At 36.7% G+C, this 17,875-nt stretch overlaps 1 protein-coding gene across 5 annotated transcripts in view; it reads left to right on the top strand.

The window, feature by feature from the left end:
- LOC106088343 (glycogenin-1) overlaps positions 1-13,454 on the top strand; it is a 47,252-nt gene extending 33,798 nt beyond the window's left edge. For 3 of the 5 annotated variants that reach the window (XM_013253816.2, XM_059368904.1, XM_013253815.2), the window contains 2 exons: positions 1,834-2,053; positions 5,414-5,810. In XM_013253816.2, coding sequence (XP_013109270.2) covers positions 1,834-2,053; positions 5,414-5,541 — 348 coding nt within the window. In that variant the 3' untranslated portion in view covers positions 5,542-5,810. Of the gene's footprint in view, positions 1-1,833; positions 2,054-5,413; positions 5,811-6,798; positions 8,023-8,476; positions 8,536-13,359 lie in introns of those variants that run through there. The other 2 variants (XM_059368903.1, XM_059368902.1) reach the window with 2 other exon arrangements.
- The last annotated feature ends 4,421 nt before the right edge of the window (positions 13,455-17,875 follow it).

Here is a 17,875-nt window from a genome sequence, read left to right as displayed (position 1 = left end):
AAACTAGCTCCCCATAAATACGTAATGTAGTGTCATCGTGTTGTCATCATATGGCGTCAGATAAACGATAACTCTTAGTGATGGACCTGTCCAATGTATCGATTGCTCTCCAAAATCATTTACTTGTCACATTCATCGTTTCTTTGGGGTTGTGGCGAATAAAATGTGCTCATGTTTCGCTCTCATTCTCCATTAGATTATGTATGGGCCATATAGTGATGGCACTCACTCACTTACTCACTCTCATAGTCATCGATTGTTAGTTATCGTTCAACGGTATCATAACATATTGCATTGTATGGCATGTCTTGTGTCCCGTCTCACTCATCTTGTAACTCATTGATATTATGTTTTGTTTTTCTATCCATTTGGCATACATAATACCATAGTTGTTAGATTCTGTCATCTGTTTTAGATCTAGAATTGTATTCACACCTAGCCACATACATACATATATACCTATACAATATACGCTAATCTATAGTAATCTTCCTTAAGGTAACATGAAATATTTATTATCTTTGGTTTTGACAACAACAAGAAAACTAGAATTTAATGAATCAAAAACAGAATTGGTTTTAACTTTTCCACTCTGTGAAAAATTTTAATTTTTTTATACCCTCCACCATAGAATGGGGGTATACTAATTTCGTCCTTTGGTTTGTAATACCTCGAAATATGCGTCTGAGACCTCATAAAGTATATCTTGATCGTCATTTGAAGTCGATCTAGCCATGTCCGTCTGTCTGTCTGTCGAAAGCACGTTAACTTTCGAAGGAGTAAAGCTAGCCGCCTGAAATTTTGCACACATACTTTTTATTAGTGTAGGTCAGTTGGGATTGTAAATGGGTCAAATCGGTCCATGTTTGATATAGCTGCCATATAAACCGATCTTGCGTCTTGACTTCTTGAGCCCCTAGAGGGCGCAATTCTCCTCCGATTTGACTGAAATTTTGCACGTGGTGTTTTGGTATCACTTCCAACATTTGTGCAAGGTATGGTTCAAATCGGTCCATGTTTTGATATAGCTGCCATATAAACCGATCTTGAGCCTTGACTTCTTAAGTCCCTGGAGGGCGTAATTATCGTTCGATTTGACTGAAATTTTGCATGTGGTGTTTTGAGATAACTTCTAACAACTGTGCTAAGTATAGTTAAAATCGGTTAATAACCTGATATAGCTGCCATATAAACCGATCTGGGATCTTGACTTCTTGAGCAGCTGGAGGGTGCAATTCTCACCCGATTTATCTGAAATTGCATGCATGCATGAGGTGTTTTCTTTTGACTTCCAATAACCGCGTTAAGTATGGCGCAAATCGGTACATAACCTGATATAGCTGCCATATAAACCGATCTGTGATCTTGACTTCTTGAGCCCCTAGAGGCCGCAATTCTCATCCGATTTGGCAGACATTTTGTAAAACGGCTTCTCTCATGACCTTCAACATACGTGTCTTATATGGTCTGAATCGATCAATAGCTTGATACAGCTCCCATATAAACCGATCTCTTGATTTTGCTTATTGAGCCCCTACGCACCTCTTATCCGAATGAATTGAAATATTACACAATGTTCAGCATTCATTTATGGTCTGGTCAGTTCTTATTCAATATTCCTTGTTTGCCTAAAAAGAGATACTGCGCATAGAACTCGACAAATGCGATCCATGGTGGAGGGTATATAAGATTCGGCCCGGCCGAACTTAGCACGCTCTTACATGTTTTTAAATTTAGTAGTTTAATGGGTAAGGGGAAGTTTTTTATGTTAAATGTTTTTTAAAAAGAGTATTTTTAGAAAACTTAATAATTTTTTTAAATTTTATTTTACAGGTTGGTTTGGCTGGTGCTTTGTCACAATTGCGTTTAGGTGAGCAACGTACTCCCGAGCAGGAAGCCTATGAGCATATGATGCGCCGTCAATGCTGGGAGTCGGGCCAAGTCGATTATATGGGCCGTGATTCATTTGAGAATATCTGGAAGAGAATTCAACAGACCATGGATTCCAAGCCACAAGCACCAGCAGCAGCAGCAGCGGAAGATGAAAAAAAGGGTAGCTCTTAAATGAAAGCACTCCACTGCACTCGCACTTTACCCACCTAGCCATTATACTCATATACACACACACACACACACTTGTTGTAGAAACACCATGCAAGAACTCAAGAAACTCGTTATACACAAAACACCAACTCAATAGCCATTCACTCACACACACACACACACACTCTATCTCTTTTTCTCTCACATGAAAGGCAATGCAGTAGATTTTTGTAAACAAAAATTTACTCATTTAAACTCTTAACAATTTATCGATAACATTCGATAATATTTACAAATAACAAAAAAAGAAAAAATATTTACCCACATTACTTTACCAATACAACAGGCATTTGTATGGAAAACTTAAACATCACAAAAAAACTGGAATTCATTTTTTATATAACAAAAAATTATTTAAGTCGTATTATTTTTTATACAATTTTTGATAAAAAATTATTATTTTTCTTAAATAAAAAAAAATTGGTTTTGAAAAATTATTTGTTTCAAAAACATAATCAATTCAAACAATAGGGTGATTTTATTTTTTTTTTAATTTTATTTTGAGGTTTTTGGTGTATTTGTGTGTGTGAGAGTGTATTTAAAGAGAATGTGTATGTTTTCTAATGACTTGTGTCCTATTTTTTGTCATTTAATTTCCTATTTTTTTTTTGTATTTATAAAGTGAATGTTTCTTTAACATACTTGTTTATACCATTTGTTTAAACTAAACAAAAAAAAAAGAAAACAAGAACTGGAATAAAATTTTTATTAACTATTTTTTCAATATATTTTGTTGTTTTTTTTTAATTTTACATATTTTTAAATTATTTTTATTAATGACAATTTTATTTTCAGTATTTGAAAATCTTTGTGTTCATCTATTTGTGTGTAAGTTTTGTTCGCGCGATTAGAGATTTATAAAAAAAAAACATTTCATATTTTGTTTAAGAAATTTAATTTCTATCTTTTTCCTATTCTCATTTTTAGTGTTACACCGGTATTGACAAAACTTGAAGTAGCTTGGGTTTATGTGACAAATTTCCTTTATAGAACTGTAAACGAAATCTATTTTAAGGCTTCATTAAGTTTTGTGAATATGGCTGTCATTATTCATCCCTCATAGGTTAGGTTAGGTTTAAGTGGCAGTCTGCCATCAGACTCCCTTAAACGTTTTCGTCCATTGTGATACCACAGGAACAGAGGAAGGACGATGCCTTCTAGTTCCTACCGTTGGACCATCCAAATCACTTTAAAATGCCCAATAACTTAAAAAGCCCCATACCACAGGAACAGAAGAAGGAATACGTCTTCTAGTTCCTACCGTTCAACCACCCAAATCACTTTAAAAAGCCCAATAACTTGCGAATCTTCACATCCGCTAAATCAGACAGAGGTTCTCAAAGAAATGAGAACCTAAAGTTGAATTCCTTCTAACTGCTAGTGCGGGACACACACACAGAAGGGGTTCTATAGTCTCTTCTTCCTCGATGTCTCCGCAGCTTCTGCAAAAGTCCTTGCTGGCAACCTTCAGTCTGTCAGCATGTTTTCCGATTAGACAGTGACCTGTCATGACGGACACAATGATTGCGACGTCTGTTCTGGCCAATGACAGCAAAGCAGTAGACCTCTTCAAGTCTAGATGAGGCCACATAGTTTTGGAATGCTCACAGCCCCCTCTTTGTGACCATCTATCATTCGTTGCCCTTCGGGCCTGGTGCTGAAAACTCAACTCTGGAGTGTTTAAGGTAGTTCCTAGTCTCGCAAGCTCGTCTGCTTTAGAATTCCCTAGGACATCTCTGTGGCCCGGCACCCAGAACAGGTAAATTTTGAACTGTTCAGCCATCTCGTTGAGAGATCTGCGACAGTCGAGGACGGTTTTTGTGTTCAGAAATACGTTCTCCAGGAATTTAATGGCTGTCTGAGAAGATATTTATGCCAATCTTCGTTATGACATTACATCTTAGCCTCTCTGCTTGATACGCACTACAGTGGTCGGGTAACCTCTTCGATATGACAAGATCTTTAGAGTACACGACTTATGGTTTGAAGTTGTCATTGCTGAATTGTGTGTTATATACACATGGAGAAACCAGCTAGTAAACATTAGCAACAGCTGCTGAGACCCTTCCGAGTACTCACCCCCACTGTTAGTCCTCCCCTGAGTCCTCACCCGTTATGTTATAATGATTTTTCTTAATCCAGGCAGAGTAGTGATTGAAGAGGCATTATCTTCTTTATAGTCAGGGTACATCTTAACCTTCATTCTGTCGTTTAATTCATTTACCCAAGATTTGGGGGTTCTAACGGTCCATTGGAGTATAGCGATGTGGATGATTTTGACAAAACCTGGGCAAGAGTAGTTGAGACGTTTCCTGGGTCCTCACCTCCGTTGCTTCTATACACCTGCAGCCTCCCATGTTCGATTCATAGGATACAGAATCCTTTGACTTCTTAAGCTACTCGAGGTAGAATGTTGTTTTTTGGTCATTTTTGAAGTTTCGTGGAAATTTGTTTTAAAAAGCCAAGAAAGAGTTAGAAAAATTTGTATTAGAAAGTGATTCAGAGTCGATGCGTATGCTTATCAATGGGTCTATCTCTCTTCAGCCTGGGTTCGAATCCTGGTAGGAACATCAGAAAAATTTTCAGAGGTGGTTATCCCCTCCTAATGTTGGAGACATTTGTGCGGAACTTTGCCATGTAAAAACTTCTCCCCCAAGAGGTGTCGCTATGCGGCACGCCGTTCGGTCTCGGCTATAAGAGGGAGGTCCCTTATCATTGAGCTTGAAATTGAATCGGACAGCACTCATTGATTTGTGAGTTTGTCCCAGCCCCTTAATGGAATGTGTATGGGCAAATTTGCATTTACAAATGTATTTGTCAGTTTTTTTTTAAGAATAAGGTTAATATTTTGAAAACTTGCCTCTTTTTGGTGTTATTTTTTTTTTGGAGTTGTGTAATAGCCTGCTCAGAAATCAGCTGATTTGGTAAGAAAACAGCTGATTTTTATTCATCAAATAGAAGCATCATGCCATCGTTTCAGGGTTATCGATAAATCAGTACATTTATCAACACAGAGTTGCACCTTTTTAAATTTTTTTTTTTTAAGTTTTTAAGTGTTTTTTTTTTTTGAAAATTTTGTAAATATTACTATTTTTATTTCATAATAAAAAATTCATCTATTGCAGCATTCACCCCCAAAAGCACACTAAACACCAACTATATAACTGCTATTTCAATATCAAACCGAAAACTAAAACTAAAACAAATTTCTTTCTTTATGATTTCCCCCTATTCCCTTTGGAATGCTAACCAACTGCAACAAAAACTTACTACACCAAAATTTTCTCTAACCGCTATGCCAAACGTGCAGCCTCTACTAATTTAATAATTCTTAAAAATGGAGATCTTGTATGGCAACCCCATCAAACGCAAGCGCCATCTAACGCACCCCGCCAAAGAAAAACAACTAAGCAAAGAATTTCCCATAGATTCAAATAGCAGCTAATGAAAGTGCTGAAGCACTATATGTGTTGGATGCCCATGGTTTATATAAAATATGGACATTTAGAACTTGAACTTCCCCAGGGCGCCGAAGTCTAAGATGGAGAGTACAAAGCAAAAGAATAGACAATTTTGTTATAACATGTTGTGTTTTTATATATATGTAAATAATTTAGATTTTAATGAAGCAACTTAATTATAATGCAAACTAACATAAAATGGCTTTAAATCGCCCTGGTTGAACAGTTGACTTGATGAAGCAAAAATGTGGTGAATATATTTGGAAGGCAAAAGTTGAATAGATTTCACCACTGGAAGAGAGGGTATCTATGAAAAGTAACACAAAACAAATGTTAGAGCTTTCAAACGAATGATCGTGGTGACTATATATATAAAAGGAAACACACTTGCTTTTTTTCACCACTCCAAGAGGTTTAAAGCTTTTTGAATAAATGTCGTAATGGGTTTAACAGGCTATGAAGTGGAGAGATCCTGATCAGATCTTAATGTCATTAAAGCAAAATATTTGAAATACATTTCAAAGGAAAAAGCTGAGTTTAACTGAAAAGCTTTCAAATCTCATTTTTGAAGAAAATTAAATAAGGAATTATTTAATGGAAACAGCGAAGTTTACCTAACCCCTCAACCACAACAATGGCAAAAAATAATCCAAACGAAACAAAAAAATGGTCAATATATGGAATGAATTTCAAAGGAACCCTCTACGCTTCTTTTACCGTTCTTAAAGGTGAAAAACTTGGAAATATGGGGCAAAGGGTTTAAAAAGCTCTTAAGTTCCATTTTTGAGATTTATCCAACCACTTCAACATACAACGGCAAATCATAAGTCTTTCGAAAGGACAAGATGCTAAATATACTGTGAAGGAAAAAAACTGCTACCTAATCACCACCATACTTTTATGGAAATTTGCAATTTTACTAATTCACCTTACTTAAAAGCTTTAAGAACTAACTTCAATCGGCTTTGAAACGCAAGCTTTATTGCAAACTCACCTTGAACTTCTGCGGAAACTTGACACATTTTTTACATAAAACAAAGATACTCACCACAAAACAATTTCTTTATTTTCCCCACAAACCATACTATGGTGTTTAAATGAAATTCACCACCAAACCCAACAACACTCTCTTTACACAACATTACCACATAACTTCTCCGCACAAACACATACCCACACACACACTATACTTAAACCCAAACGTTGTCTCCGGGAATCGTAAAATCGTCTGCAGAAATGTTGACCTCCGCTGATATTGAAGATGGCAAAGTTGAAGTCGATCCTAAGACTGGCGTCAAGACTGAATACTTCAAGGTAGAAGGTGGCTATTCGGTTAAGACCACCACTCCCCAACCCAATGGTGGCTGGAAGTCTTCCACCCAAACCTACTATGATCCCAAGCCCATGAGTGAGGAGGATATGAAAAAGCAAATGGAGGCCAAGAAGACCATCAAGACCCGCATGAACAAGGAAATTCGCATTGATGAGAGAACCACCATGTTGACCCGCGAAATCGAGGGTGGCTACGAAGAGGTCTACACCACCATCAATGAGGATGGCAGCAAGAGTGTCAAGACCAAGACCTTCTTCGATGCCGTACCCGAGGGTACTCCCTTCCCCGATGGTGCCCACCCCAAGCCAGCTGGCAAACAAGTTGCCACCAAGAAGACTACTTCTACACGCAAGGCATCCATTGAGTCGACCGATTCCACCGACAGCCGTAAAATGGTGCAGAAGTTCAACAAGAACACCACCGTCGAGGAGTCACGCAGTATTACCCAAAACTTTGAAATCACCGAGGAACACAATCGCACTGTGCGCAAAAACTCTTTGCAAACCGAACAGACCATCAAGTCCATTACCAATGTAACCGATGGCAGCTCGGCCCCCGAAAAGAAGAAGAAGGTCAAGAAGACCAAGACCCAAGCTCCCCCACCACCAGCGGACTTTGTGCAAAATGATACCACCTCGGTGTCCACCAAGACTGTGCCCGGTGGCATTGAATACATCTACACCACCACCTTGGAATCGGGCAAGACCATCACCACCTCCAAGACCGTCTATGAGGAGGAGGAAAGCGAATTGACCGAAGAGGAAATCAAGGCCTACAAGAAGGCCTTGAAGGATGCTGAGAAACACAAGAACATCACCACCACCAAGAAATTGAAATCTGAATCTGGTACCAAGAAGGTGGTGCCCTCGGAAAATCCTGGTGACGTGACCACCGTTGAGACCATCAAAATCCAAGGTGGTACCGAATACCATTATACCACCGTCACCTCGGAGGGTATTGTCAAGAAGGCTGTGAAGACTGTTTACGATCCCGTGCCCTGCTCCAATCCCGATGATACCGAAGAGGAGGAAATCATTGAGGAATATGAAGAGGAAATCATTGAGCCCGGAGAGAAGAACATCAGGACCATTGAGACCATTAAGACTTTGCCACAAACATTTGAGGGTAGGTAAAAATGAGATATATATTAAAAAATTGTTTTTTTTTTTTAAATTGCATTATTATAAAAAAATTTGTGCACTATTTAATTTTGATGGAAAATTTTCAAAAAAAAAAAATTATAAAAGTTTTTGATACAAAATTTAATGTAGATTTTTTTTGTATTTTTTTTTAATTATTTTACAAAAATTTTCTTATTTTTTCGAAATTTTTTTTTTGAAATATTTCCATTCAATATTTATTTTACTTTACAAAATTTAGTCAAAAATGTCTTTAGGAATATTTTGTCCAAATTCCGTTTTCGTGGACTGTCATCGAAATGCTTCCAAAAGAGTTTCGCCAAAGCTTCAAGTTCAAAAACCAAATTTGGGTTGTGCTGAAATGTTATTTCATAATTCGAATTTCTGAGATAATTTCCTTTTGTTTTCAACGTCAACTTCGTTTCTTTTTTATTTTACAGAGGAAGTTACCTTCACCCATGAAAAAAAGGAAAAAAAGACCAAGAAGTCCATGACAGTGGTCAGACAATAAGTCGTAAAAAATAGAAAAAAAGAAAGAAAGCAAGAAATAATTTTTTGTCAAAATATGATTTTCAAAAGAAAACTTTGTCAAAATTTTAAAAACAAAAAAAAAAATCATTATTAAGATTTAAAAAAAAAAAATTCTCAAAAATTATTTTGATAACAAATTTTCAAAATGTGATTTTCAAGAAAATTTCAAAATTTCACAGTGAATTTTGTTCAAATTTGATTTAGAAAAAAATATTTTGTAATTTTTTTACAAAACCCCCAACAATGTTTGATTTTTAAAGCAAATTTTTTCAAAGAAAATTTTTTTTCATTTTTTAAATATTTTAAAAAAATTTCTTAAAAATTTGCTGTTTGTAAAAAATTTTTCAAAAATTGATTTTCTAGAAAATTTAAGTTTGAAATTCCATTGTAGTATATTATCCGGCTTTAGACCATTGTCTAATGCTTTCTATTCAAAGATGAGTATAGCAAAAAACATTTAAAAGTCAGCAAAAGTGTGTTGTTGCTAGAAGCATTTGTCTGGCTATCCGTATCGCGATTTCAATTTCGACCAAGAAATACCATCAGCGGACGATGGCAAATGGATCATGGTGCTTTACAACCATTCCAACTAGAGTAGATTGTAAAGCTCTAGAGGGCGCAATTCTTATCCGATTGGAATGAAATTTTCACGACGAGTTTTGTTATGATATCCAACAACTGTGCTACATTAGGTTCAAATCGGTCAATAACCTGATATAGCTGCCATATAAACCGATATTGGGTCTTGACTTCTTGAGCTTCTAGAGGGCGCAATTCTTATCCGATTGGAATGAAATTTTTCACGAAGTATTTTGTTATGATATTCAACAACTGTGCTAAATTAGGTTCAAATCGGATGATAACCTGCTATAGCTGCCATATAAACAGATCTTGGGTCTTGACTTCTTGAGCTTCTAGAGGGCGCAATTCTTATCCGATTGAAATGAAAGTTTGCACGACGTGTTTCGCTATGACTTTCAACAACTGTGCTAAATTAGGCTCAAATCGGTGAATAACCTGATATAGCTACCATATAAACCGATCTTGAATCTTGACTTCTTGAGTCACTAGAAGGCGCATTTCTTATCCGATGTGAATGAAATTTTTCACGAAGTATTTTAGTATGATATCCAACAACTGTGCCAAGTAGGATTCAAAACGGTTAATAACCTGATATAGCTGCCATATTAACCGATCTTGGATCATAACTTCTTGAGCCTTTAGAGGTCGCAATTATTATCCGATTTGAATGAAATTTTTCACGAAGTATTTTAGTATGATATCCAACAACTGTGCCAAGTATGATTCAAAACGGATAATAACCTGATATAGCTGCCATATAAACCGATCTTGGATCATAACTTCTTGAGCCTTTAGAGGTCGCGATTTGGCTGAAATTTTGTACGACGGATCCTCTCATAACCATCAACATACGTGTTTATTATGGTCTGAATCGGTCTATAGTCTGATACAGCTCTCATATAAATCGATCTCTCTATTTTACTTCTTGAGCCCCCAAATCCCGCAATTCTTATTCGAATTGGCTGAAATTTTACACAGGTCTCCAACACATTATTTAATTGTGGTCCGAACCGGACCCTTTCTTGATATCGCTCTAATAGCAGAGCAAATCTTTTCTTTTATCCTTTTTATGCCCACCACCGAAGGTTGGGGGTAAATTCATTTTGTCATTCCGTTTGCAACACACCGAAATATCCATTTTCGACCCTATAAAGTATATATATTCTGGATCAGCGTTAAAAATCTAAGACGATCTAGACATGTCCGTCCGTCTGTATGTTGAAATCACGTTACAGTCTTTAACAATAGAGATATTGAGCTGAAACTTTGCACAGAATCTTTTTTTTGTCGATAAGCAGGTTAAGTTCGAAGATGGGCTCTATCGGACTATATCTTGATATAGCCCCCATATAGACCGATCCGCTGTTTTAGGGTCTTAGGCCCATAAAAGCCACATTTATTATCCGATTTTGCTGAAATTTGGAGCAGTAAGTTGTCTTCGGCCCCTTGATATCTTTCTTCAATTTGGCCCTGATCAGTTCAGATTTGGATATAGCTGCCATATAGACCGATCCTCCGATTTAGGGTCTGAGGCCCATAAAAGCCACATTTACTATCCGATTTTGCTGAAATTTCTGACAGTGAGTTGTGTTGGACCCCTCGACATCCTTCGTTGGTATTGCCCAGATCGGTCCAGATTTGGATATAGCTGCCATATAGACCGATCCCCCGACTTAGGGTATTAGGCCCATAAAAGCCACATTTACTATCCGATTTTGCTGAAATTTGGGACAGTGAGTTGTGTTGGACCCCTCGAAATCCTCCGTCAATATTGCCCACATCGGTCCAGATTTGGATATAGCTGCCATATAGACCGATCCTCCGATTTAGGGTCTGAGGCCCATAAAAGCCACATTTATTATCCAAGTTTGGTGAAAATTTTCACAGTGAGTTGTGTTGGACCCCTCGACATCCTTCGTCAATATTGCCCAGATCGGTTCAGATTTGGATATAGCTGCCATATAGACCGATCCTCCGATTTAGGGTCTGAGGCCCATAAAAGCCACATTTATTATCCGATTTTGCTGAAATTTGGGGCAGTAAGTTGTCTTCGGCCCCTCGATATCTTTCTTCAATTTGGCCCTGATCAGTTCAGATTTGGATATAGCTGCCATATAGACCGATCCTCCGATTTGGGTTCTGAGGCCCATAAAAGCCACATTTATTATCCGATTTTGCTGAAATTTGGGACAGTGAGTTGTATTGGACCCCTCGACATCGTTCGTCAATTTTGCTCAGATCGGTCCAGATTTGGATATAGCTGCCATATAGACCGATCCCCCGACTTAGTGTCTGAGGCCCATAAAAGCCACATTTATTATCCGATTTTGCTGAAATTTGGGACAGTGAGTTGCGTTAGGCTTTTCGACATTTTTTCTGCAACTTGGCCCAAATCGGTCCAGATTTCGATATTGCTACCATATAGACCGATCCCCCTACTTAGGGTCTTAGGACCATAAAAGCCACATTTACTATACGATTTTGCTGAAATTTGGGATTGTGAGTTGCGCTAAACCCCTCGACATCCTTCGTCAATATTGCCCAGATCGGTCCAGATTTGGATATAGCTGCCATATAGACGGATCCTCCGATTTAGGGTTTGAGGCCCATAAAAGCCACATTTACTATCCGATTTTGCTGAAATTTGGGGCAGTAAGTTGTCTTAGGCCCCTCGATATCTTTCTTCAATTTGGCCCTGATCGGTTCAGATTTAGACCGATTTCTCGATTTAAGGTTTTGGACCCATAAAAAGCGCATTTATTGTCCGATATCGCCGACATTTTGGGACAGCGAGTTGTGTTAGGCTCTTCGACATTTTTTCTGCAACTTGGCCCAAATCGGTCCAGATTTGGATATAGCTGCCATGTTGACCGTTATCTCGATTTAAAGTCTTGGCCCCATAGTAGGCGCATTTATAATCCGACTGCACTGAAATTTGACACAGTGACTTATGTAAGGCCTCTCGACATCTGTGTTGTATATGGTTCAAATCGGTTTATTTTTAGACATAGCTACTAAAAAGACCAATATATTGTTATACACAATTGAACATTGACTTGTACTTATTAATGTTTGGTCCAAATCGGAACCTATTTCGATATAACTGCTAAGGGACATAAGGTTTGCAATTTTCAGCGGATTTTGATGAAAGGTGGTTTACATATATACCCGAGGTGGTGAGTATCCAAAGTTCGTCCCGGCCGAACTTAACGCCTTTTTACTTGTTTTTGCCTAAGAAGAGATGTCGGGAAAAGAACTCGACAAATGCGATCCATGGTGGAGGGTATATAAGATTCGGCCCGGCCGAACTTAGCACGCTTTTACTTGTTAGATATAACTATGGATATGGTAGTGGAGTTATAATAAAATAGGATGATTAATATATCCATGGTGGTGGGTATCCAATGTTCGGCACGGCCTACACACATTTTTTTTTTATTTTGTTTTATTTCCTTTAGAAAAACTAGTTTTGAAAAATTTTCCAGATAATTTTATCAAAATTGTTTTTCCATAGAAAAATTGGTCAAGGTTTGACCTTTAAAGAACATTTTTTTTTTTAAACTTTGGCTAATGGCAATAGTAGGTAACAGTTTACTTTCTTTCTTTTTTAATCCTTTATTTAATATAAGTTAATTATTAAATAAATAATTAGAAAAATATAATAAAAAAATTATGCCAAAATTTAATTTTTTTTTAAACAACGCAAAAATTTTGGTTTTTATAGAAAAATTCGTTAAAATTTCATAAATTTTTAACAAAGTTTGTCAACATGTAATTTTGATATATATATAAAGATTGGTTTGCCCAAAAAGTAATTGCGGATTTTTCATATAGTCGGCGTTGACAAATTTTTTCACAGCTTGTGACTCTGTAATTGCATTCTTTCTTCTGTCAGTTATCAGCTGTTACTTTTAGCTTGCTTTAGAAAAAAAGTGTAAAAAAAGTATATTTGATTAAAGTTCATTCTAAGTTTTATTAAAAATGCATTTACTTTCTTTCAAAAAATCCGCAATTACTTTTTGGGCAACCCAATATATATATCTTTTCAAATTCCATTTCTTTATAACATATACTCGAAATTTACCTCTCAGGATTTTTTTCAATTCAAAAAGACTCTTTGATTTCAAAAAATGTTTGAAATGAACTTTTAATAAGAATTTTCTTTACTTTTTAATTTTAAATTTCTTTATTTTCTTATTGCATTTTACAGAAGAAGTAACCATCACCCACGAGAAGAAGGAAAAAAAGACCAAGAAGACCATGACAATGGTCAGCCAATAAATTGTGATGAGGATGATGACGATGATGGCAACAACATCCAGCCAACACCAACTCCAACTCCACCACCAGCACCACAACAATCACAGGCCTTAAGACCACATCAACATTTTGTTATTTTACTTCTCAGTCATGTGCGAGAATCTTTACTGAATGTATTCAAATATTTATTTTCCAAATTTTAATACTAAATTAATTAATTTGAAAAATGTTGTTCAATATATACATAATTATTGAATTATGGCACATTCAATTTGTATTAATTAAAGATTTTTTTTCTTGTATTTAATTGAATAAATAACAGAAATTATAAATAAATTATGTATGGATTTCATGGAATGTATAATGGTGCGGTTTGTATGTTGAATCTCATCACCTATATTGAATGTGATGGCAATGAGTGAGGCAATGAGCAGTAAATGTGTTGTGATGAATTTCAATGGAATGATAACTCTCTGTGTTATGCAGCAATCTCTGAAGGCTATGCAATATTTAACAGAACTTTTCATAAGCTGCACTTCATACAATAAAAATCTTTTTCCCTAAATGGACTGCACCACTTTATTGAATTTATTTTATAATCTGGGTATTGATAGTTGATGATGTTATTGGAGTTCAGTTACATTTTTTTATAGGTTCTAGATTTAAAAGTGTTTTAAAGATATGGAGGAGGCTTAAAAGCTTGAAGGCTGAAAAATGTGATATTTTCAACAGTGATATGTTGAAAAGACGCTCCCATTTTCCACATTTGATCTTATTTTTATAGTGGAATCCGAAGGGGGTGGTAGGCGACACATCACACAGTCAATATGGCTAAACTCAATTATCGTTGGCATTAGTGAGAAGGAAACCACCACAGTAGTGGTATAGTGTATAATTAAGAACGGTATTCGCACAATTGAATACCGTTCTTAATTATACACTACACCACTACTGTGGTAAAGGGTATTATAACTTTTTATACCCTCCACCATAGTATGGGGGTATACTAATTTCGTCATTCTGTTTGTAACACATCGAAATATGCGTCTGAGACCCCATAATATATTCTTGATCATCATGTCATTTTAAGTCGTTCTAGCCATGTCCGTCCGTCTGTCCGTCCGTCTGTCTGTCGAAAGCACGCTAACTTTCGAAGGAGTAAAGCTAACCGCTTGAAATTTTGCACAAATACTTTTTATAAGTGTAGGTCGGTTGGGATTGTAAGTGGGCCAAAACGGTCCATATCTTGGAATATCTGCCATATAAACCGATCTTGGGTCTTGACTTCTTGAGCCTATAGAGGGCGTAATTCTCATCCGATTTGACTGAAATTTTACACGTGGTGTTTTGGTATCACTTACAATATCTGCGCTAAGCATGGTTCAGATCGGTATATGTTTTGATATAGCCGCCATATAAACCGATCTTGGGTCTTGACTTATTGAGCCTATAGAGGGCGCAATTTTCATCCGATTTGACTGAAATTTTTCCCGTAGTGTTTTGGTATCACTTCCAACAACTGCATGATTCTAATCAGTTATGCATGATTCTAATCGGTTTGTAATCTGGTATAGCTGCCATATAAATCAATCTTGGGTCTTGACTTCTTGAGCCTCTAGAGGGCGCAATTCTCATCCGATTTGACTGAAATTTTGCGCGTGGTGTTTTGGTATCACTTCCAACATGTACGCTAAGTATGGTTCAAATCGGTCCATGTTTTGATATAGCCGCAATATAAACCGATCTTGGGTCTTGACTTCTTGAGCCTATAGAGGGAGCAATTCTCGTCCGATTTGACTGAAATTTTTTACGTAGTATTTTGCTATCACTTCCAACAACTTTGATAAGTACGAATTCAAATGGTTCATATTCTGGTATAGCTGTCATATAAACCGATCTTGGATCTTGACTTCTTGAGCCAATAGAGCGCGCAATTCTCATCCGATTTGGTTGAAATTTTGCATGAGGTATTTTGTCTTGACTTCCTATAACTGTGCTAAGTATTGCGCAAATCGGCATATAACCTGATATAGCTGCCATATAAACCGATATGGGATCTTGACTTTAGAAGCTGTAGAAGCCATAGTTTTGGTCTGATCTTAACAAAATTTTGAAACTCGGTCCAGACTTAGATATAGCTGTCATATATATCTTTCATCCGATATGGCCTTTTAAGGCTGTAGTTGTCACAATTTTGGTCCGATCATTACAAAATTTTATGGGAGATATTGTAGTTGTGTGCAAAGTTTCATTAAAATCGGTTCGGATTTAGATACAGCTCCCATATGTATATCTTTCAGTCGATATGGCCTCTAAAGCTGTACGAGGGTTGCTTTTTATATTTCGGGATTTGACAACACTTGTGTTGCAATCTGCCAACTGTCAGCTCTATAGCAAAGCTTCACATTTTTGAGGTTATACGTTCTCAGAACCTTTTGATAAACGAGCGCTATTTGTATTGTTTACAGTAAATTGAAAGATTCATCTCGCCCCAACAATGGAATTAAGTCGTAAACATTTTGGTGCGATTATTTTTTACAACTTTCGACGTGTATTAACTCAACATAGTACATCGATGAACTTAATTATTGCAATTAGAGTTGCAAAAGGGCTTCGAAAATTTGTTCAAACGCATGCTTAAGCGTATAATATTTTAAACAAGTAAAAAGGCATTAAGTTAGGCCGGGCCGAACTTTATATACCCATCACCTCGGGTATATATGAAAACCCTCTTTCGGCACAATCCGGTGAAAATTGGATAGTTTGTGCACCCGAATTCGCCGAGGATATTGAGTGGGCTAATAAATATAAATCACTGTTGAATTTTGTATTTCAAATTTAAACACAATCGGGTAATAAATAAAATTTTTACGAGCTTCAGACCCTTTATCAGCAAATCGGTCTATTTGACAGCTATATCTAAATACAGTCCGATCTTTACCATATTTGGGTCGGATAGCGGGTGGCCTTAAAATACTTACTGTTTCAAATTTCAGCGAGATGGGATAGAAAAAAAGCTATTATGGGCTTCAGACCCTTTGTCGGGAGATCGGTATATATGGTAGCTATATCTAAATATAGTCCGATCTTAATCATATTTGGGTCAGTTGTCTGAAAGCTTTAAACTACTCACTGTTCGAAATTTCAGCAAAATCGGGTAATAAATGAAGCTTTTATGGCCTTCAGACCCTTTATAGGGAGATCGGTCTATTCGGCAGCTATACCTAAATATGGACCGATATAATCCATATTTAGGTCAGATGTCGGTAGGCTTAAAATAACCCACTGTTTAAAATTTCTGCGAAATCGGGTTATAAATAAAGCTTTTATGGTCTTCAGACCCTTTATCGGGAGATTGGTCTATATGGTAGCTATTGGGTTGCCCAAAAAGTAATTGCGGATTTTTTAAAAGAAAGTAAATGCATTTTTAATAAAACTTAGAATGAACTTTAATCAAATATACTTTTTTACATTTTTTTTCTAAAGCAAGCTAAAAGTAACAGCTGATAACTGACAAAAGAAAGAATGCAATAACAGAGTCACAAGCTGTGAAAAAATTTGTCAACGTCGATTATATGAAAAATCCGCAATTACTTTTTGAGCAACCCAATATATCTAAATATAGTCCGATCTGAACCATATTTAGGTCAGTTGTGGGGAAGTCTTAAACTCCTCACTGTTTCAAATTTCAGCATAAGACCCTTTTTCGGAAAATCGGTCTATATAGCAGCTATATCCATATATGGTCCGATTTGGCGCATCAAAAAAAGTGTTTGTATGAGTGTAAGATTCGTCCCGGCCGAACTTAGCACGCTTTTACTTGTTTACTATTTTTTTTTTTGGTTTATATGGGGGCTATATCAGGTTATAAACCGATTTGGACCGTACTTAGCACAGTTGTTGGAAGTCATAACGGAACACTACATGCAAAATTTCAGCCAAATCGGACAAAAAATGCGGCTTGAAAGGGCTCACGAAGTCAAATTAGGAATATTGCGGCATGCAGGGACCGAAGAAGTCAAATCTGGCGATCGGTTAATATGGAAGCTATATCAGGTTTTAGACCGATTTGGACTGTACTTAGCACAGTTGTTGGAAGTAATAATAGAACACCACATGCAAAATTTTAGCCCAGTCGGATGAATATTGCGGCGTGCAGGGACCCAAGAAGTCAAATCTGGAGATCGGTTTATATGGGAGCTATATCAGGTTCTTGACCAATTTGGACTGTACTTAGCACAGTTGTTGGAAGTCATAACAGAACACCACATGCAAAATTTTAGCCCAATCGGACGAATATTGCGGCTTCCAGAGTCTCAAGAAGACAAATCGGGAGATCGGATTATATGGGAGCTATATCAATTTCTTATCCGATTTGCACCATACTTAACACATCTTGTTGGAAGTCATAACATAACAGTATATGCAAAATTTCAGCCAAATCGGATGAAAATTGAAGCTTCCAG

This window comes from Stomoxys calcitrans, chromosome 5 (assembly GCF_963082655.1).
Source record: "Stomoxys calcitrans chromosome 5, idStoCalc2.1, whole genome shotgun sequence".
Lineage (NCBI taxonomy): Eukaryota > Metazoa > Arthropoda > Insecta > Diptera > Muscidae > Stomoxys > Stomoxys calcitrans.
This window is presented reverse-complemented; position numbering and strand designations above follow the sequence as displayed.